The 23,068-nt window shown below is 44.0% G+C and overlaps 1 protein-coding gene across 2 annotated transcripts in view; it reads left to right on the forward strand.

Annotated features, from left to right (window-relative positions):
- The window catches only part of ENPP6 (ectonucleotide pyrophosphatase/phosphodiesterase 6), a 29,364-nt gene extending 6,694 nt beyond the window's left edge, over nucleotides 1-22,670 (forward strand). For both annotated transcript variants that reach the window (XM_062575750.1, XM_062575751.1), the window contains exons 2-8: nucleotides 4,970-5,149; nucleotides 10,920-11,031; nucleotides 14,093-14,234; nucleotides 16,093-16,272; nucleotides 18,768-18,905; nucleotides 19,787-19,910; nucleotides 20,039-22,670. In XM_062575750.1, the coding sequence (XP_062431734.1) occupies nucleotides 4,970-5,149; nucleotides 10,920-11,031; nucleotides 14,093-14,234; nucleotides 16,093-16,272; nucleotides 18,768-18,905; nucleotides 19,787-19,910; nucleotides 20,039-20,247 (1,085 nt within the window). In that variant the 3' untranslated portion in view covers nucleotides 20,248-22,670. The remainder of the gene's footprint in view (nucleotides 1-4,969; nucleotides 5,150-10,919; nucleotides 11,032-14,092; nucleotides 14,235-16,092; nucleotides 16,273-18,767; nucleotides 18,906-19,786; nucleotides 19,911-20,038) is intronic.
- The last annotated feature ends 398 nt before the right edge of the window (nucleotides 22,671-23,068 follow it).

A 23,068-nucleotide genomic window follows, 5' to 3' on the forward strand; every position in this document is an offset into this window, starting at 1 on the left:
TATTTTTTTAATTATTTCCCCCCCCCCCCCCACTCCTCCTCTTTTAACCACCATAGATGTCAGTAGCAGCAAAGACTGGCTTGGCTCAGGCCCCGTTTTCTAGCTCGCCTGCTGGAAGGGGTCCCAGCTTGGTCCCTGAGCCTGTGGCAGCACCCAAATTCAGGTGACCAATGTGCAGTCCGGAGCATGTCCTCTCCACGGCAGCAAGACCTGCCTTCCCCCAAAGGAACCCTCCGCAAAGCCCAAGTGAGGTGCTTTGGAAGCTGTTCGTGTGCACCCAGCTCTGGCCCCATTATGGAAGCGTTGAGTGAAGAGTTTCATGCAACCAAATGAACTCCCATTTAGAAAAAGAAATATGCTGTGTGCAGCAGAGAGGCTTTTTCTGGCCTTTTCGCTATAAGAATCCTGCTTGGATCACAGCTCCTTGCCTGATGGTAAAGGTGTTTCTGCTTTAGCTCTGTCTGATTTTAGAGGGTCATTAAAAAGAAAAAAGGGAAAGTCTTTGCCAACAAGCTATTCTGGGAACCTGAACTGTCTCATCGCATCTTGCAGGTACCACTTTTGCCTGAGGGCCTGCAGATGGCAGGGCCACCTCATCTAGACCAGAGTCCCCCTTAGCTGTCACGAGCTGTGGTCTCCTCCAGCCCAGTTAAGGCTCAGCACTAGGATTTTTTTGTCTATTTATTTCCACCTTTGGGCTTTCTTGCTCCCATGTGGAGAAGGGTAAACGAGAGCTGCACTGCCGCCTGCGCTCCCGGGGGACGGCCACGCTGCCACGTCTGCTCTAAGCAGGCAGCGCCGTGCTGGCCGGTCGAAAAGGGGCCTCCTTGCAGGAGGAAGAAGGTTCCTGGCTAACCAAATAAACTGTGTGAGCCTCAGTGCTCCAAGGATGCTACGTTTCAGGCCAAGCTCTGAAGGACCAGATATCCTTATGGGCGAAAAATAACCTTCCTGATTGCCTAGCCCTGCTCGTGGACAGGTTGAAGGTATTCGTCTCGTTGTGCTCCAGTTCTGGTGAAGACCTGCAGGCATCACTGGATCGTGCGGCTCGCGAGGGCAGCGCTGGCAGGTCGCGCGTCCCTTGCCCCGGGGAGCACCAGGAGCTGCGGGCAGTCCTACCCGCATGCCCGGCACGAAAAACCTGGCGAGATGTTGCGGTTTGGCAGCTGAGGCCCAACACGCACTGATATATGTGCACATATATACGTACCGATTAGAGCGACTGCCTCCGCTGAAATGGGTATGGTGCGGGCTGAAAGTCCGACGGTGCAGGGTGTGCGGGGACGCGCGCGGTGGCTTCGCCGGTTGCTCGTCCGTGGCCTGCAGTTGTGTTGCTCCCTCTGCGTGGTGGGGACTCGGGAGAAAAAGCCTCGCTGCAGCTGTTGGGCATATATACAGTATTACATATTACATGCGTAGGTATTTGCATGCACGTTACGTAGGTATTTATGTTTAACAGTGGGTGGATGCCACGTGGGTACAGATTATGGTACCTTTGCTGTGCTGGTTAACGTGTGCATTTCGGGCACTCAGATCATGAATCCGATCTGCACCGTGCAGAGAGAATTTACCTCTATTTCACTGCCCAGTGCAGCAGGTATAGTATCACACGTCTGTCACACATTGCCTCTCCTTTTTTTTTAAAAAAAAAAAAAAAAAGGTATTGGGGAATCTCAGAAGAGTGTTTTCTCAAGTAGATTTAGATGCGGGTGCTCCCCGTGCGATGTGCCCTGTCGGGTAGCGATCCTACTCGCCGTCCCTGCAGTCAGCGAGAGGCCTCTCGGAGACCTGGAGCAGTGAGCTTGGGAAGAGGCCGTCGGGAAGCAGGCAAATTTCACAGGAACGCGTCCTCTGATTTCAAAACCTCTCGCGTGGCCGATGCAGGGCGCTCAGCGATCGGCGTTGCTGCGTGTTGCTCTGAGTGGCCAACTGGTTGTGCATCTCATTTTAGAAATGCATCTTTGTTTTGCATAGATTCTCTCCAATGCTGATAAAAGTGCCTGGAAACATAGGAATATGCTTTAAGGAAAGATAAATGCTGTAACAAGTGTTGTATCCAAGTAAGTTGCAGCATATAGACCTGCAAATTCTTTTGCTGGCCCCTTTCCAGAGGGATACTGCAGTTATCAGAGTCTTAGGGACTGTACTGCCTTTGTTTTTCCCTGTTGCTTGAGGAAGAGGTATTTTTTTCACTGCAATTGCAGTCACTTTAACTAATGACATCTGCCTGCTGCATTTGCTTTTTGCCCTGTTGCTACCTGTGAAACTTCTAAGTTAATGTTTGATTACAAAGGAAATTTACAGTAATGGAAGCAATAATAAATTCTGCATGTTATGGTGACTGTCTGACACCATGTTGCTGTTTTGCTAATCATTAAAAAGCAGACCACCAAAGGTCACTTTCTCAGGCTGGAGAAAATAACTTAAAACAGAGGATGTAAAGAACTCAGGTCGCACAGGTGACCCGAACGAAATTTGAGAGTTGACCTTAATTCTGGGCACAAGGGTCTTTGGGGGAGAAGTGCCAGCTATTGCAGGACTTTTAAATCAAGCAGGCAAGGCACGGAGGAAAAAAAACAGATTAGAAAACAGGTATACTTTTTGAACAGTGTTTGCTGATGTGAAACTGCTGGGAAGAGCAGCCCAAGGGAGAAATAGGTTAGTTGGTTAGTTGGAGAGGTCTGGGACCTTTCTGGAGCACAGGATCCAGGCAGCATTAAATGGTCCTGCCTTATGGTCTGTCTGCTGATCTGATGGTCCCTTCTAGCTTTTGAATCTGTGAACTAGAAAAATATTTATACCTTTTCATACAATGAGTTGTAGTAAATTTGAATCTTTCTTGCCTTGTGTGTTGTATGTGTATTGCAGTTATTTGTAGTTGTAAGGGTTCTCCAAGAGCATAACCATCTGTGCATAGAAGCTCTTTGAAATCCATCAGATACAGTTATTTTTGCAAAACAGCAACTGACACAGGTTTTTTTTTGTTTTTTTTTTTTTTTTTTTTTTAAGTGAAGGCAACAGTAAAAAAGAGTGCTGAAGTCTCTGGAAGAATGAACTTCTCTAATGTGATGATCAAAATAATACTCTCCTGTACTATTATACACAGTTAATTAAATTTCCCAACAACACTGCAAAGTACAGCCTCTGTTCTGTCCCTTAAAGAGGTGGGTGAACTGATGGTTCAGCTCTTAGGTCCTGCATGGAGTTTGCATCACTGGCAGATGGAGGTGACTGTTCTTATACGAAGATTGTATGATGTATAAATATGTGACTTGCCAAGCAGCTTCATCGCCAGTCTCCAGGTTTCCCAGGCTGGCACCAGCTGCCTGCACACAGTCTGCCAGGTTGATGTGGGCTCAGGAGTATATGGACTTCAAGAAGCTGAAGAGATCTAGTTCTCCAGGGAGTAAGGCTAGAGCTTTTATGTACTCGAGAGGCTTGCTACCAGCGCTTTTTAGACTTATAGCAAAGAAAGCTATTGGTAGCCTAAGGAGGACAGATTTCTTCCCCTCCAGTCCACTAGTTTTCTGTGGACCTGTTTGTTTTAATGCAGTGAATATGGTGGCTGTCACAGACTGGGACTACTTTTCAACTCTGAGAAGGAGGAAATGTTTTGCATAAATAAAATACTCTACAGAAGGAAAGGGGATTTTCAAAATCCATTCCAAGGTGACATGTACACAAAGTTTAGAGCCCTCTGCCTTTTCAAAACAAAGCATATTGAGGTTGTTTCAGTTCTGCTCACCACATTTATTTTCACAGCAATCAAGGCCTGTTGTCCAGATCCTCTCAATATCTATGACTCACCAGCTAATGATAAAAGCATCTCATATATATACATCAGTTGTTTCTTTTCAAGATGAGGAAATCATGAACTTTCAGTACCAATTATTCTTCAGTGGTCCTTCCTCCATTTTTGTTAACTGACCTGCAGATTGACTTAATATGCTGAGAGAACCTCACATCTTTGGACCTTCTGGCCTGATTTCCTATGGGCCCAAGGCTTGTGCCTAAGGTGTACCTGTATCTTCTACATCTGTATAGGGATATAGAGCCTGAGTTGGATTTGTTGGGGCCTGATGCGTAGTTCTTGCTCTAAAAAGAGTATCAGTGAACTCGGTAGCCTTGTGTAGTGGGGTGAGGATGGAGAGGACAAGTCTATCCTCTGCTTTGTCATGCCTGACTCCCTTGCTCCTTACCATGACTGAGAAGTATCTGTGTAGTTCTTTTATTGTTTTGATCCTCTTCCAACACTATTAAATAAACTGTGATGTCTAAATATCAGTATTGAGCAAAGCATTAGATGAAAGAGAGAGGAAATGCGAGTTTCCCAGAGAGTGCTTTTTATCCTTTCCTGTTTACAGGCTGCTTCCTGCAGTCCTCTGTATGCTGATGAGTACCTTAAAATAGCCTCAGACTTGGCAGATGTTGTGTACTTAGAAGGAGCCAAACGTCAGTCGGACATGTGGCATCCGCGCGGGCTGCCACCACAGCGGTTTGTTTGTGCAGGCTGCGTACAGCATGTTGAGTAGGCCATGGGCTGTGGGATTCACTTCTTCTTGCTTTAGCTGTCCAGAAGTTGGCTGTCTCAAACTGAGCTAACTATGTGACCTTTCTCTGTAATTAAAAGAAAGTAATATGCACATCAAGAGGGTAACTCCTCCCAGATATCTTAGATGTTTAACATAGGATGGCGTGAATTATCTACAGGTGCCATCTTTTTTCACTGACCGTGAAGGGAATTTCAGCAGTTACCTTTTAGATGGCTAAACTGGCAGACTGCCATCCAGCAAACCTTTATAAAACGTAACAGAGTCAAGAAGATCATATGAGTGGTTGCAAGGTGAAAGGTTCCTGAGTTCATACCATGGCTTTTCAGCTGATTTACTAGGAGGTCTCATATGAGCATGTGGTATTGGTGGTGTCTTTCTTCTGGAGAACACAAATCTAACTATACTCCCTCCTGTAGGTCGCCACTGTGAAGTCCATCAGATGATTGGAAATTACATGTGGGACCCAACTACGAATGTATCTTTCGATATTGGTGTGAATAAAGAAAGCCTGTTACCTCTATGGTGGAACGGATCAGAGCCTTTGTGGGTCACAATGATGAAAGAAAAGAAGAATGTCTCTATGTATTACTGGCCAGGTTAGTATATCAGAAACTATTACCCTTTTAATGATACGTCTTTACATTTAAGCACACCATTCTCTGTAGGATGGCTCTTCAGTACGCTACAGTTATGAAGTAAAGACAAGAATTATAAATACGTTATTCATCACTTAGAGCAATCAGTTCTTTTTAGTTCAGTTATCAGAATTTGCGCACACTTAGAGGTGACTGAACTGTGGCCGGTGACAGTATTCCTGCTGGTGTTACCTCCGGCAATGATGCTGGTTGCAGGGAGTCCCCTCCTGTAACAGCTGCTCATTCCTCCTGCCCACCTGTAGCCCCAACTATGATGAGCTGTTCACAGAGCAGTGCTGTAGACCAGGTCACTGATCAGAGTTAAAGAATAACCATCCTTCCCAAATGTTTGGGCCAACCCCAGCTGGAAGCAAGCATTGGTCGGCGAGCTGCAGCGAGCGTGTTCACTGTCCTTCGTAACTAATGCAGCCATGGAACCAGTTGCCCCTAGTCTAGCCATTCATTTGGTGTGGCTTGGCCTTTCTGCTCCTAGTTTGCTCAGTATTAGACCAACTCTTTTCCACTGAAATCACTAGGGATATGTAATAACAAGTCTTTTTTAATGAATAGGACTATACCCTTAGGTTATCCTTTTAGTCAGTTGCATAGAAATAAATGTCCTAGCTGTGCAGCCAGACCAAATTACATGCAAGATGTGCAACTTCTCACCTTTTTGACCTTTTAACTCTGCTACCTAAGCAATATGCAAATATCCTCATATGTATAACTGCAGGCTAAAGCAACGCGTGTAGAAACACTGTGTGAATATAGCCAGTGACAGTGGGCAGAGCAGCGGCTGCTGACTCACTCCACAGGCTCCCAGCCAGCCCATCGCCTCCATCGCAGTGCACATGGGCCACGTCACGTTCATCCCATGCAATGCAGCTAATGCGCTTCCGGAGGAAAAAAAAAACACAGTTCTTGAGAAAGGACTGAAAGAGCAAACCAGGATGGCTGCACTCAAAAACTAGCCAGATCATTTCCACAGTACTGAAGAGAGAAAAGATCTGAGGAAGGAAACGTTGCCTTGTTGACTCAAATGCTATCCAACAGACTGGAAGAGCAGACCGGAGAGGATATTTTGGATCATCCTTCAAAAAAGCTACTTCTTGCTGGAGATCACCCAAATGACTTAACAGTAATGAAAATAGTAGGATATACAAATCAAATATGAAAGACTATATATAAAAAGATCTTAATTATTTCTTGATATTCATGTCTTAATATATATCAGTCTTACATGTAGTATCTCAAATAGAATATATAAATTGTTCTAAAAGTTATTAAAACATCTGTTTTTCTGGACTATTCACTTTTAACTACAATAGAACTGTACTGAATAGATGTGATTCTCTAGTCTATGGAAAGCTGCTGAAGTCTGAAAGAACAGTATCACTTTTCATTAAATGCCATTAAACTTCACCCAACTCCTTCATGTAGCCTTTTGAGTGGTGAAAGACCTCTCAGCTTTTGAATGGTGCCTGAGGAGAAGACAAATGAGGGATATATGTTTGTGTGTATATATATGTATACATATACACATATATACAGACACATACATACCTTTCATATATGTGTATGTAAACATACACACACACACACACACACACACACACACACACAACGTAGTATTTCTAGCAGAAAATTGCAAGGAACAGTAGAGCATCCTTTTTCCCAGCGGTAAATGTATCCATTTACTTTGTTATGCCCCAGAGGGTGGAGCTGTGTCCTGCTGATGCCAAAGGGAGTTTTTGCAAAGATCTGGCGTTTTATCTGGGGACTGTGACAGGTACATTTTTCTGTCATTAATTATTATCTGTGACAGGCAACTCTGAGCAAATTTCTTAATGCCTCAGTTCAGCAAATGCTTAAGAACATGCTTGTTTTTTAAGCATGTATGTGGTCGCAATGGATACACAGGCAAAAAGGGCTGGTCATGGAGGGAGAACTAGGGAAAACCTTAGAGCAATTGAACTAAACTACAGGGCAATTGGCCTGAATTAGTAGTCCAACTGTAACTGAGATAAATGTGTCACTCCAAATGCAACAAAATTTACTTCCCTTATGATTTTTGAACTGACTTCTAATTCCACAGTAAGGGTGTAATTGTTTGAATTACATTTGAATTGTCCAGATTTATTATTTTAAGGCTTTACTTCTTAAAATGTCATTCTATGGGGAAGCAATCCCAAAAGAAATTAAAGAAAATATAAGGATTTAATAATCAAGGTGGGTGAAGGTCCTACAGACTTTTGTACTGAGAATGATACGCTATTAGTAATTAACTTTCCAGCCTGAGGTTATTCCACTAGTAATGAATCTTGTAAATCTGATAAAGATCCAAACAGGAAAAGTTTGGGAGCCTGTTAACAAGAAAAGAAGTGTAGAGACAATGGCATCACATTTTGCTCTGGAAGACGGTATTTTCTCGCTAGCCAGCAGTGAAGATGATGATCCAAATGAGAACGATCAAACAACACAAATGTGTTACGAATGCCAGCTAGCTAATTCCCAGAGCTGACTTGTATCACTGTGATTTCCTCATTAGAGTCACTTCCAAGGCTTTGCAAAGGCTGAATCTGAAATCTCCAGCTTCATATTCTTCCTTGTATTCCTCCATTACGCATATTCAATGTTTAAAAGAAGAAAATCTAAGCCTCAACAAATAGGGACACAAAGCAGAAGAGCAGTCAAAAGCGAATACCCATCCATCACAACTTTATCTGCACGCTCGACATGAGCGGAGTCCAGATGACTTGCAGGCAGAATTCATCTGGACTAGGCTACTTCTAGGAGTGGAGGAGCAAACATACCACAGCGCTGGGTGTCCTAATCACTGTTTGTGTTAAAATATTACATTGTAAGCACTTGGCTGGTAGGACTGTTTTTCTGCTCTATTCATTGCAGGCGCAAAGGGCTTTACTTCAGAGATGAGCACAGTGTGTTTACTAAAAAGCTTCTGTTCTTCAGGTCTCCATTCAGGGGCAAAAAGTTATGTATTTTCTAGATGTTTGATTGCCAAGTAATATACAACAGCTGGTACTGTATCTGAGGTCAAATGTGCAGTCTCGCAGCCCAGGTTGTCTTTCTGAAGTAGACTCTCCAGTGGATGGTGAAATTCCAGGGGAGTGCAAGAGCAATCTGCTGATACCACCAACATCAAAGCTTTGCAGAGCTCCTCAGAAACGTTATAGAGCTCCTCAAAAGTTTTATAGAGCTCCTCCTGCTCAGCTCAGTGGATGATGTAACCCAAAACACTCCAACTGCTTCATTTTCCAGCAGTATATGCAACTGCTTCAGCTGAAGTGGAATGACATCTTTTCTAAACACTGAAATGAGAGAAAGGGAGAAGGGACTCTAAACCCAACCTTTTTCCATTTAAACACAACATTTTCCAGACATTGAGCTAGTCTGGAAAGTTTTCAAAACTTTGTTATGACATGAAGTGTCCAACTGTTAAATCAATGTTTAGAAATGTAATTTAAAGCTGGCAGAAGTTCAAGTCTCCGTGTCAAAAAGATAAAGAGGAGTCTATATATCACTGTGAAAGAAGTCCTTATTCCTTATCCAGAATTTCAGGTTTTTAAATAGTGGTTTAGCATCATAAGAACTGTGCAGAAAGGTATTGAACACTAAATCTCAGCAAATATGGCACAACTATTTGTATTTTCACCAAAAAACCTCAATATTCACTTTGTCTGACCTTATTATATTAGATCCTTATTAGATTTCCTTTCCCTTTATATTTAAGTGAGAAAATCTACCTGTTGTCTTGGTCTCTACCAAAGTTAAATTTATTAAAGGGTCTTCATGGTAAGCTTTTTTCTTTCTTTTTTTTTTTTTTTTAATTTGTACCAAGCTTTCCCATCCAGAATCCCATTTTAAGTTATTTTCATCATAGAGGCAATAAAAGTATATGCACAATCTTGATTGGTAATGTAAGCAGCCTGCATTTTCAATAGCATTGTCAATGATCTGTGTGCTTGCAGACCAGTATTTACTGGTCAAAATTATTTCCAACTATTTCTACCTCTCTAGTCTTTTATATCATGCTCATCACTTAACAATCTAGAAATAGCAAAAATATAGATATCTGAATGACCAAAATATCCTAGATCCCCAGGAGGTTAATACTGTCAGTTAAAATTATCTTTTGAGTAATTTTGAGGAATGATATCTGAGAAAATTATAATCTGATGTCAGTATGTGAACAGGAAAAAAAAAAAAGGAAGCTAAATCAGCACATTACCCACTGGCTATGAGCAATTTTCACTTGTACTAAGGTATTAGGAGTCAGTTCTAGATTTTGTAGTGATTGGACTTGTGTTTCCAGTTGTGTCCTTACATTCCTGCCTGGCTTTGGAGCCAATTTTTTTTTCCCAAACTCAACCTAAAGTATTTCATACCTCCTGAAACTAGGTTCCTTGTGCAGCCTCAAAAGGTCTGTTTTGGGCAGAACTCGGCATGAATGGAAAGAGCAAAGGGGACAGAGGAGGCGTGGGTAACCTAAACCGGTCCCGTCGCAGCTCCGCTGCCGTGCTTGGCCTCGCAGTTGGCTTAGCCTGCAAGAAGTGCTTTTCCCTGCATCCCGATATTGCATCTTAGTAGGCTGGCTTCATGCAGGCCGAGACACGGCACGCTGAAAAATTCTTTTTTTACTGAGTGTCCCAGCAAGCAAACGGCGCTGTAGAGGGTCCCCAGCTGTAGCTGCTGCCTCCTCCTAGTGCCCTCCCTGCAGCGACCCTTCCTGCACAACCTTAGCTCTTCCCAGGCAACAGCTCAGCTTCTGGCAGTCCTTAACACCTCTTTCTTTCATCGCAAGGGAGAGAAAAAGTGACTCAAACGTAGGTCATTTCAGGGTACCATTTAGCGTTAGCTTTTTGACCTGACTGTATTGCAATATAGAGGCCATTTTGCAAAAGGTATCTCACCTTTTCTTGTGACCCAGGAATGCATCCAAAAATGGGTGGCTGTGAAGGGAGGGCTCTGGAGTCCTCTAAGGATAATTTGCATGAGCATAGTGTTTCTGAAAGCACGGTTCTTTTAAACATTGGTGTTGTTCAGTACTGCAACCAGAGAGTGAAAGGGCAAAACCCCACAAAAATATGTTCTTGTGTGCTCAGAGCCACATTCTCCTGTAGGACTTGTTGCCACAAGATTTGGGGCCACAGACTGTATTTTTCAAGGAAGGCTGCAAGTTACTAAGAGAGTTAATTGGTTTATATTGTTTTTAAAAAGATCTCCAGGGAAACAGATTTAACAGTACCGTTCCAGTATCCCATAATAAAATACACTTTATAGAGGGTATTATTATGTAAGATACAGTGTGTCTAACTGGAAAGTATTTGATGAACTTTGAGGGAACAAAATCTAGTTCTGCTATATTGGAAGTCTGGAAATTGAGGATACGTGGCCACATTACTAAAAATGAAAACACCCTAGTGATTTAGGTGGAAATGGTCTGCTTCGAGGGAATCGATTTGTCATGGAAAGGTCCCAAAGAGACCTTATTTTTAAAGGGAGAAATATAAGGACCCAATGTACTGTTTGCTGCAGGCACTCATCAGACAAACTTCTCTCTCCTTTTCTGTCCCCAACCATAAGTTTTCCTGCACGGAAGATGAAAAATAAGTAACATCACAGAGAATTCACAAACCTGAACTTGGACGCCACAGTAACGTATCTATAATGAAGGTGAAACTACAAAACTTACCACATTTTTCATTTGTAGGTTGTGAGGTTGAAATCCTTGGAGTCAGACCAAGTTATTGCCGCGAGTACTTCAGCGTCCCGTCGGACGAAAACTTTGCGGATGCAATCAGTGACGCCCTCGAGTCCTTGCGGTACGTCCCTACAGCTCTGCGGTGGAGTGTTTCGTGTCTTGAGGACGAGTGTTGGGTTTCGCCATCAGCCTTGTTGCAGGGCAGTTTTTCAGGAGGAGCTCCCACATAGGAAGATGGGAGCTGAGGCTAGCTGATAACTTTGTCGTAGAAACATGACCCTATACAGAAACAGCCAGTTATAACAAGGTCGGAGGAAAGGAATATTCCTTTGTTTCTTCACAGGTTACAACACAGAGGAGACATCCCAACTTACTATCTTCCCTTTGCTGTTTATCCCTAAAGAGATGAGGTCCAATCCAATGAATTGGTAGCCTGTGAAAATCAGTTCACTAACCTGCAATAGCAGACTTCGAAACATTTAGATTTAGAGGGAGCATTTGGGAATTACGAAATTCCAGTTACTTGTTTGCAGGACTAATGCTTTGGCTCCTTCTGCATTTTAGAACATCATAGGCACAATGTTCCTGGAGCTGGCAATCGTTTTGTGCAAATGTGGGATAATGAGAGTATAGGCCTCCACACACATAGCCAGCGGCTTCTAGGAAAAAAATACACTCCACACCCAGCTTTCCGCTTCTACCATTTCTCATGCAGGTGTTTTCGAGTAGTTTGCACAATTCCAGGATGCAATTCTAACGCATTACTTGCAAACTGCTATAGCAGTCGGAAGCTGAAAAGTCTGACATTCAGATAGCAAGGATTTCTTGTCGTCGATAAAAGGCTCCCAAATGATGAGCGTGCCGATGGGGCTGTTGCTCACAGTGGCACGCCGGGTCCTGCTCACAGACGCTTCCAAATCACCTCCTGGTAGACTGTTGCTTGCAGCATGGGGTTTAGAGAGAAACTGTCTCAGAACACAGGAGGCCTTTGATCCTGAAATAATTTAGTTTACATTTTGAGTTATCTGCATGTGGCATGAGGAGTTCACAGGTGCCATAGGAGGCTTCCTAGAAGTGCTGCAATGTTTTAATTCAGTAAACAATGAAGGGGACAGAAACTAAACACAGGAACTGGGCCCGATTTTTGGAGAAAAGGCAGAATTACCATGGAAAGCTTTTAGGTCGGGCATCATTTGCAGTTGGGCCAAGATGTGCTTGAAGCTTCCTGACCGGTTTCTGTGAAGCGAGTTGCATAGGGCAGTTCGGGAAAGGCTACGGCTTTGTAACTGTGAATGCAATGAAAAGCAAGGCATGAACTGTTGCAAACTCCAGCCCTTCAGGCTGCTCTTTTGAATAGCTGGAGCCCATTGAAAGCATTTCAATAGCTAATTCACCCAGAGTCACAAGGCTGCTTGCTGCTGCCTTCAGCGAAAAAGAAGAAATGGGCAGGAACGCAAGAGCGGCGGTGGTGCCGCTCACAGGAGGCCAAAGCTGGCACTTTCCATGAGAGAGCAAATCGGGGACTTGCGGAAAGAAAGGAAGGTACAGAACAAATTGAAAAGGAAAGAGAAAAAAAGATAGTAAGTTTTCAATATCTTTTCTCTCAGTGTCTTTTCCCTGTCGCCCATCTGATTTGTTTAGTCCTTTAGGATTTAGTAAACAGCCTTCTGGGCTGCTGGCCAGCCTGTGAAATGCCTTTATTTTAGGAGCACTCATTTAGCAGGACTTAACCTCTCTGGGTAGAAGAGCCCTGAGCGGCATTTTCTTGTTACACACATCTTTCGGAAGAGTTTCTGACTCCTGATGCTGTACAAAAGCCAGCAGATCCAGTGCATTCGCTTTCCCTAATTGAAAAGCCAATTAGCCGGAGGCTCAGTGTGGGAAGGCAGCCGGTGGCAGGAGCACTGCATGGTCCAGAGCGGGTCCTCGTGCAGCTGGTGCGCTGCAGCTTTGCCCTAATGGCAGGTATTAGCACTTTAATGACTTGCAACTGCTGATGCTACCACTGAGCAAAATGTTCCCACACTAGCAAACCCTTCAGGGACTTCAGGTAAAGGAAATTAAAACCTTTTACAGTGGCGTGGTGGTCTGAAGATTAACTTGAATGTAGACATGGGAGCATCCCGTCCCATCTTAACTTTATCAGGGTCGAAGGGAATTTATTTTACATTTTAAGCAAGTTATCTGCATGTGGCATGAGGCGCTCGTAGGTGCCATAGGTGGCTTTCTAGAACTGCTGCAATGTTTGAATTCAGTCTCTCACCTCTGATTTTTTGCTCCCCCGTTTAGCTCACTACTGCAGACTATTAGGATGTCCTTAATAAGAGAAGCTAGACCTGTCAGGAAAATGCACATAATCTTTTTGTAGGGATTTTGATCTCGATAAGGGTATATATTATGGATGGCATACGCTGTTACATATAAAGGGCAATGGGAAAAGACTAGGTTTGAACTTCACGAGCATAAATTTGCATTTTTATTTGCAAGACTACTCTCACTAAGCTTTACAACAAACTGTAAAATGGTCATGAAAATGTAATTAGGCATTGATTTATATGCTATCCCTACTAATTAGGCTGAGGGCATTCAGTGCAGAAACGTGTGATTAACTAACTTCGTACAACTCTCCCCTTGCCTTGGAGATCACCTTAGCTCGCTTTCGTTCATTGATCATGTTCCTGAACGAAAGAACCCTTCTATAATCTCAGCCCAAGCCATACAGTCCTGGTTTCTGCAAGGTCATGGAAGAGCATGCCCTGAGATGACTGAAGTGGTTTGGAAGACCTCACACGGGGGAAAGCCAGAAGTGCCAAAACTTAATTAAAGCACGTTTAACTTGTAATTCTCGCAATTTTTTAATAAGGGCACCGAGCACAGAAATTAGTACTTCTTCTGGCTCTTTAAAGGAAAAGCCTTCTTAATTGAAAGATGTAGCAGAAGGCTGCTAGGGTAGGTTGCGTTTGCACACAGTCATCTCTGCCTGGCACCTCCCCCGTGGGTCTCAGACCACCCCAAGTGACCCCGTGAGCAAGGGGCTTGAGGAAGCCCTGTTTCCGGAGTTTGTGTAAGGGGTGGTGAGGAAAACAACGCCAACGCCTAGAGCCAGGAGGGACAGGCGGCAGCGCGGTGCCCCAGCCGCCGCGGGCTGCGTGTGCACCGGCCTCTCGCTGCTTCCCCTGCAGCAACGGCAGCGCGGAGATGGCCGCGGTGTACTACGAGCGCATTGATGTGGAAGGGCACCACTACGGCCCCGCGTCCCTGCAGCGCCAGAACGCCGTGAAGGAGGTCGACAAAGCCTTAAGCAACATGATCAAGCAAATCAAGGTCAGTGAGATCAGAAAACGGAGCACCCGAGTGCATTTTGCTGCGCTTGACGCTGTAACGCTCACAACCCTTTCAGTGGGGGTCCCGGTGCCCCTGCCTGCCGTTCACGGTGCACGCGGCATTTCACAGCACCCCCAAAGCCCCTTGTGCCCTGCCCCTTGTGTCTCCACCATCCGGGCCCTGCGTAAAGGTCGTCGGCTGCTGTTGCGACCGGGCTGCCGAAAGATGCTGCTAAAGAAGCTGAATCAATACTGCGAGAGGGTGGCCATTACCTTAAAATAATTTTGCCATTACAACAATAGTTGTTCGAGAAACAGCATTTCAAAAATGGCAATTACTTGAGACCCTACACAGTGTTTGAAAAAGTTTTTTAAAACTGCTCTTCTTGCATTGCGGAGAGCCTATTTAGTGCCTATTAATTGTATGTATCGGCAGTAAACTTTTATTTCCTTAGAAAGAGGGGCTACTGATACCGTGAAGAAGTCTAGGCAGCATTCCCCTGATTTTTGTAGATGGCATTATAATCCTCCTAGAGGATTATTATACCAATAGCCCCGGGAAACCATAAACCAATATACATGCTGCTCTGTTTATAGCTTGTGCTGCCAAGTGGAATTTAGAGCAGGCAAACAAATCAAAACTGCTCATTTGGTAAGGTCTGTGGAATCAGACAATTAACTTCTATATTATGTTTTATGACACTACTCAGAACCCTGCACTTGAACCTTTGTTTTAAAAACATTATCTAAATCATTTTGTGGTGAGAAAAAGAGAACATCAAGCTTTTGGGTAAATGTAGATTTTATGGCTATATCTGGTATCTCTTCAAAATGGTAAATACATATTAGAGCTTTTTATGTACTTAAATGGGGAGAGGAAAATGCAATTCAATTTCAATTGATCATAAAAGATGTAATGCTAAGTGACTGTGTTTGAGAGGGGAAGAGGAAGACACCTTTGCCATGGGTGAAATCACAACAAAGGTGCTTTCCCTCCAGCATTTTACCAACAGATAAATAGATAAAATCCTGTCCAAGAGCAACTGGGACAACAGTTCAGTAGGACTGAGATTTAGTGTCTTGTTCTTGCAAGCAGAAATGGCATTTATGCAGGTCTAGATTTGCATAAAGATAAATTTCGAGCTCAGGTTTAAGGTTGAGAAAAGAACAGGGGGCAGATCTCTTTAAGCAGCATTTGAAAACTCTCAGGTCAAAATGAGAGGAAAGCCCCAGGAGCAGCAGTTCTGAGGGATATTTGCTTTGCTGAAATCAATTTATGCTCAGTCTGGAAGATGATTTGATTTGGATCTGTTGCAGACCAAGAACCATGAGGATGTGTTTGAGTCACGGGGTTCAAATTCAGGCTTTCACCCCCCCCCCCCCCCCAATATATGGGGTGATCATACATATATTTATATATATGTGATGCCCTTCCAGAGCATCAGTCCATTTTGGTGTGGATACAGTACCATCTTTCTACTGATTCACAGCCCTGGTTCACCTGTTTCTCTGAGGAACATCACAGTGGTGGTCACGCCATGGCTCAGATAATAATACGGCCTGTGAACCTCTAACACAGACCGCTTGCACTGGATGTTCACTAGAGGCTGGATTTATTTCAGCAGATCTGCCCTACCCTCTTAGACTCTTGCAGGACAGCAAGCAAGAGTGGACCGCTGCCACTGCAGCAGGTGGCAACACTCCCTGCAGAATATTCAAGGCTGTGCTCTTGATGGTGTACTTCCTCCAAAATGAGCAGAGGGAGGCCAAACGGGGCTTAAAATTTGCCGGCAAGCACTGGAGGTCAGGTGGTGAAGCGCTTTCCCAGCCCTAACGACTGTCATGCACTGGCTTCACAGAGCAAGGGTCTTCAGAACGACATCAATGTCCTCCTCTTCTCCGACCACGGGATGACCGACATCTCCTGGGTGGACAAAGTGATTGAGCTGAAGAACTACATCAATATGAGTGATACCATACAAATGAAGGACCGAGGTCCTGTTGTGAGCCTTTGGCCAGTTCAAGAGAAGCACACGGAGGTAGATACAGCTTATTAGGATTTGTTTCTTTCAAGTCTGTTTGTTTTGCTTTATAACAATTGTTTCTTTAATTTGGCCATAATAACCAAATTCTACTGTCAGAGATGTGTGTAAAAATCAACCTGAGCCTCTTATCAGGAGTCAGGCTTTGAACCTGTGATTTTGCACTCTTGTGACTATGGTATCTGAAAGAAATTCACACCAGACAAACTAAAAAGCATGATCTTTCACTATTTTTTGGTGCACACACCTCCTTTCAACCTCAATCACAATTTCTCTGATTTTGACAGGTATATAAACGATTTTAGCTCAAAAATCATTTTTAGGATTTTTTATATTAGCCAATCTATTGACTCCATGTGGGACTTTCAAATGATCCGGAGGAGGTCAGGCATTCTTCTTCCAGCAAACTCCTGTCAAATTTGAGGAATAACTCCATTAGACCAGAATTGCCAGAGAAGCCAATTTTTACAATATTCCCCTTTGAAGAATTTTGAAGAAAAGCACATTTGATTAAATCAATCTTAAACAGCCAAGGTCAGAATGGCGGGATTTTGAGGGGCGAATTCAAATAATACGGGGAAAAAAATATGGAAACCACTTGAAAAGCATGAAAAAGCAACATCTGTAATTCATATTCTAGTAAATTATATTTTTACCAGAAACAAATACTTAAGAAGTCATTACGTTGTCCTCAGAATATTAATGAGCGGATATACAAAATGGGCTGTCTGTGCTCGAGGAGGAAATTTTGGTTTTCCTATGTTATATTTTAGCCAGTTCCAGTTTTGCAGCTCTCATACACATTGTAGGCTCTGTGATTTTTTGAAAGGGAACATTTGTCAATTTTTGCACCCAAACAATCTTTCTAGGAATTTTATAGCTATGATAATGTGAACATTTTAAACTAGTGCCAGAATCTGAAGTTGTCTTTCAGACATGCTTAAGTCTACTACTCAAAGTTTCTGCAGGGTATTCTAGCACTTACATATGTCCTCCTAAGCCTAATCTCAAGGATCTCTATTTTTGTGAGCTAGACTTGCAGACAAGCAAGTGTAATGTTGTCACATAGACATGGGTTTCCATCAGAAAAAGCTCTTAAGTACATGTTTCTCTTTCATTAAAAGGCCTAATGTCCCAGGTAGAATAAAATACAATGCCTTGCATCGCAGTTTTGTTTTCTTCCTTCATTTCTTTTTCAGATTTCTTACTGGAGTGCTGGTTTTTTAAGCAAAACTAAGTTTATTTCCTGTTTCTCAAGAGACAGGTTCCACTAGTCTAATTCACTTTAAAGAGCAATGATTAGGAATTAGGTCGTATCATAAGGACATCACACTTTAAAAGCCATCCCATTCTGAAGCACCAGAAGCACTGCTGAAACACCAGAACTACTTTCTAGTCTATGTCCTGGTGGGAAGTTCGGCTTGAGTCCCACTGTCATGCATGTTCCTCATACTGTCATGTATGTTCCTCACGGAGGCTATATATATGGTGAGGAGTTTCTGTGCTGGAGGGATGTGTGTCAGAGACTGAACCACCCCTACTAGATGATGCAAGTCTATATTGCGCACAGATAAACACAACACACGTGCAAGAGGGGCTTCACTCCAAGGTTAGGGAGATTTTTTTCATTCTTATTGCCTGTGAATCTTTGCAAAATTGACCTATTTCTTCTTGAAGATTTTTAACATTTAAGCAGTGATATAAGCTCTGGTCACTTCAGTAACCACCTTCCCTATAGCGTATGAGCATATGCTTTAGGCATTTAAAACATTTTTTTCTGAATAATTTGGATTTAAATCGCATTTGTGTGATTATATTCCAGATGGCATAATTAATATTAATGAACCACTTGGGTAGCATTGTGCACTTTCAAAGCTGCCGGCCTTGACTGATTAATCTCAGAGCATCCTCATATAGCAGATATCCAAGCACTATCAATCCCTTTGATAGGGATTGACTGGTTAAGCGCGAGAAACACAGAGGTGAGGCGATATTAGCTGTTTGCTCACAGCATAGAAGGGGAAGTAGTGGCAGAGGCCAGACAGAACATCCCCTTTCCACATCTGTAGCCCATGCACATCATGTCCTTGACGTGGACGATGACAAGTATACTGCTTGTCGTTGCTTAGCTTATTGTCTTCCTCAATGGTTTGGTTTCTGCTGGTTTGGCTGTGTGTCTGCATACTCACACGCATGCATCTGTGAATGCACGTATTATAGGCGTACATTTGGGTTTGTGGGTTCCTGCGTGTTTGTGGTCCAACTTTACAGAACCTCCTAAAACATACAAGCAGATTTTGCATAGGCATCATCTTTTGGACCAGCAAACTACCAGTTTGAATGTGTTGATGATTAGCCGTCGAAGAGGATTAGCCACTTGACTCATTCAGATGTTTCTGTGCACCAATAGGTGTGTGTATGCACTTTATAGCATCCTAATCCTTGTTTTTTTCTTTCTTTCTTTTTTCTTTTTTTTTTTTTTTTTTTTGCAGATATATGAAAAATTGAAAGCTGTGGAACACATGCACGTTTATAACATCCAGGATATTCCAGACAGGTTTTTCTACAAAAAAGGAAAATTTGTGTCTCCTCTAACACTTGTGGCTGAAAAAGGATGGTTCATAGTAGAGGTAAAGTATAAGAGCAAAGTAGTTATGTATTAATGTGATAAGGTGCAATACATCAAAATATTTTACTTTTTTCTAGTTGAAAAATGTAAAATTTTATACTGGACATTGAGTTAAAGTCATCATTTACTTGTGCTGATTGCAGCAGTAGTATCAAATACTACCGTGTGCTTGAAAGAGGCTAAAAGCATGACCGAAGCTAGACTAAGTTAAATAGTTAAGACAGATCCTTTGTCTGTGCCATCATAAATCAAGAGGAGCTGGTGTATTTCCAAGTCTGGTTTTGTTACTTTACTGCCCTGCACCCTGCTAGTTTACCTGCATCTCTCAGTTCTGCTCTTGCCAGATGAGAAAAGACTGTTTCCCTTCCAAGACGCTACTGTCCCTCCATTCAGTGGTACTTTGTGACACCTTTTCCTTCTGCCTGGTTTCCCACCCACCGGACTCTTTCCTAAAACTGCCCCTTGTTCTTCCAAGCCAGCTGGTTTCCCGGAATTTGCTCCCTTCTTCCCGGGAAGCTTTGCCCATAGGAGCCTCCTCCGTGTACTTTACAGACTTGTAAAGTAGGTATCTGAAACATTATTGCTGAAATGATTTGAAAAAGTATTATAACTGAACTCTTTTCTACAGTACACGGTTCAACACAGACCACTTTTAAATATTCTGTAAGAAAAAGAAAAAAAGCACTTTAGAAATCACTGAAACCCTGGCAAAGCTTAATAACAGGGCAGCAAACCCTGCTGTCGGGTCGTCCTCACCCTCGGTGCAGTTCCGTGACCCGAGCACGGATTTTTGTACGCTCCCCTTGCCTGCCTTCTTCGGGAGAGCGGGGCGCGAGGCCGGCGCGGGCCGCCCGGCGGGCGCTCACCTCCGCGCCCCCCCAGAGCAGGGAGAAGCTGCCCTTCTGGGAGAACGGCACCGGGCGCCGGGAGGCCTGGCAGAACGGCTGGCACGGCTACGACAACGAGCTCATGGAGATGCGCGGCTTCTTCCTCGCCTACGGGCCAGGTAGGGCCGCCAGCCGCGTCCTCCCCCCCACCCTCCTTTCTCGTGAAGCCCCAGCGGAGGCAGGGCGGCCCCAGCCCTCGCCTCGCGGTGCCCCGGCCGAATCCTCTCTCTGCCCGTTTTCCTTTCAGATTTCAAATCCAACTTCCGGGCGCCGCCGATCCGGTCCGTGGATGTCTACAACATCATGTGCAGCCTCGCGGGAGTGCAGCCGCTGCCCAACAACGGCTCCTGGTCCAGGGTGGAGTGCATGCTGAGGAGCGCGGCCCCGGGGGCGCCGCGGCCCGCCCCGGGCAGCTGCCTCCTGCTCGCCTTGGTCCTGCTCTCGCCCTTTGCGTAGCGGATCCAGCCGCCACGCGCCCAAAACAATGCGGGACAGTGTCACCAGACCCCTCCCCCCTTTTTCTGTGTGTTTTTTTTTTTAATTATTATTATTCTTCATTTGAATAATAGCTTCGTTAATAAGAGTACTGTCCCCCACGCAGCCGTCACGCTCTGCCGGGAGCGAATCCGAGCCAGCCTGCTGTCGCGGTGGTTACAGCGACAAGCCAAGTCTTGCTCTGCTCTCGGTCCAGCCAGGTTTGCAGCCCTGGCAACGAGAGCAGGACCCAGCTATCAGCATCATTTGCTGTTACGGTGGTGGGTATAAGCAGAGACCTGCGGGTGTTAAATGCATCTTACACCACTGTGTTTAACTGAGAGGGTAATCCTGGCTCCTTATAATGAGCAACTCAGGTCTGGAGACAGTCCTCTGCGAATTTAACCAAGCCATGGCGTTTTGCTGATCTCCGGCAGAGCCCCACCTTCTCCTTTCGGTGTGAACCACCCCTGGTAGGCGCTGACCCTTTCTGCAAAGCGCCAAGCTCTCTGCAGAGCAATCGCAGAGCCAAGACAGGTAGGGGAGCACTGACACCATCCTGCTTTTCTCAGCCTTTCCATCTCCATCTTCACCGAAGCCAGCCCTGGCTGGCAGACCTGGACCCTGCACGCTGCCAGGACCTCAGGCTTTCGCCACCAAACCCAGTTGTAATGGTCGAGTTAAACAGCCGGAGAAGACGGAGCTGTTCTCGGAGGCAATGCATCTGAAGGTGAAGTCAAGTGGATGAAGTCATCCTGAAAAAGTCGGAAAGACAGATACACTAGATCCCCTGAAAAACCTGATCATGTCCCTACTCATTCGCCGCAGCGCAGCCGTGGCTCTGCCCGGGCACGGTCCAGCCCGGGGTGGCAGGGGCTGCCTGCAGAGCCAGCACCACGCTCTGTTAGCTCAGAAGATTAATTTCATTTAATTGTTAAATCACGTAGTTGTCACAGTGCTCAGTGCTGAACACTGGGGTGTACGTACGCCACGGTGGGTCGCTAGGGAGGGTTCTCCTTGCATCATTTAATTTCTACTGTGAAATAAGCATATCTAGCACGGAGCCGTAAAGGTCTGATCCTGCAAAGTGTCCTTTCCTCCTTGGAGGGCCGCGGCACGCAACGGCGCCTTCAGGAGGTGCTCAGCTTTATCCGATATACCTCTGCACCTCGAGCTTTCCACGTAAACTGCCTTTGGAAGGATTTAGGTCCCTCCCCATGCAAAATAAACCTCTAAGACTTATTATTCATACAGCTCCAAAGTCAAACAGGATTCAGGGATGTTTGGTACAGTGAGTTTAAGGGTGAATGATTACACCATGAAAAAAAAATTAAACTTGACAAAAGACTTCTGTAATAGCTGCAAAGATTTATGTAATGTTGTTTTTAAAGCTCAAGTGAACCATCAAATCAATTGGAAAAAAGAGGAAGAAAATCAGTCTTTGTTATTAGACTGTTGAGTATAAAAGGCAATTTAGTGCTTTCTAAGCATTTGCAGTAGCTGTAAAACAAGCATCTATTGTTCCAAGTTCCCTGTTGCTCTCTAATGGACCACGCTCAACGAATTCATTGGAGCGCATTTTTAAAGTGAGAAAATTATTAGTATAAAAGATAACTAAGTAACTAAATCACAAATTTTTTTTTTTGAAAATCAACAGGATATATAGAATGCCTGCTAATCCTTCCACAGCCTGCAGTTTTAACTCTTACAAAAAAAAAAAAAAAAAAAAAAAAAAAAAACAACAGTATCTTTTTACTGAGCAAAAAAATCCTCAAAGCCTAAGGCTCTATTCTGATCCTCAGTTACACTAGTATAAATCAGGAATAACAAAGCAGGCTTGTTGAGATGTTCCAAGTATGGGCCATGGCCCATATGATCAGTATGAAATCAATAGGATCCCTGCCTCTATGAGTGTTTCTGTATAACTGACTTTTATAAAAAAGTGGCCATATGCCATGTCCTTTGTGCAAATACTGCACAGCAAATTTGCTAATTGTTTTAGGTCTTGGTAGACCTAAACGCAACCATGGTATCCTCAGGAACACACACCTCAAAATATACTTGATCTGAAAAAGGGAAATTTGGTGGTAGATCTACACGGAGCTCATTAGCTTCAGGAGACCTGCAACTGATTATGTTGTACAAGTGCATCTTTCTTCTTCTGGATTTTTTTACCTTTAAATCAGTTCACATGCTTATTCAAAAATCAGTGTCTTGATGCTAGCGTACTTTTCTGCGTACTATGCAACTGAGGTGGGTGCATTTTACAAACCAGTTCTGAATGATACTTTTGTACAATGACTGATTGTGAATGAGTGAATAATCCTAAGAATGCTGTTGGAAAAAATATGCATCTTTCTGTAAATACCGTAAGAGTTTTGAAAAAAAAGCCCTGTAACACCTTGTCTTCCTTGTCTGATTTGTGCATCAAAGTGTGATAAACAGTGTTTGAAGCTTGTGCTGATCAACCATCAGAAAGCTGAATAACACTGTTTTTAGAAAGGGCAAAGCTGCCAGCATGTCAATTAGGAACATTAAACGTATCACACGAGATACTGTATCTTGTATATGAGAGCATCTTCTCCAGACCTATTTCAGTATTTAGCCTCTTGAGCTGGTGTACTTTTGTTGCCATTTTTCGCGGCGCTTTGAGTAACAGCGAGGTCCTTGGTGCACAGTTGCACACTGCACGTCCCCTCCTTGGCCCTGGGGGCACCAGCAGCCCTTTTCCTCTCCATCTGTGCAGCGCCCAGCTCACAGGGGCACTGCTGGGTGCCTGCCTGCCCGCTTGCCCAGGGCTGGT

The sequence above is a fragment of the Rhea pennata genome, chromosome 4 (assembly GCF_028389875.1).
Source record: "Rhea pennata isolate bPtePen1 chromosome 4, bPtePen1.pri, whole genome shotgun sequence".
Classification (NCBI taxonomy): Eukaryota; Metazoa; Chordata; class Aves; order Rheiformes; family Rheidae; genus Rhea; species Rhea pennata.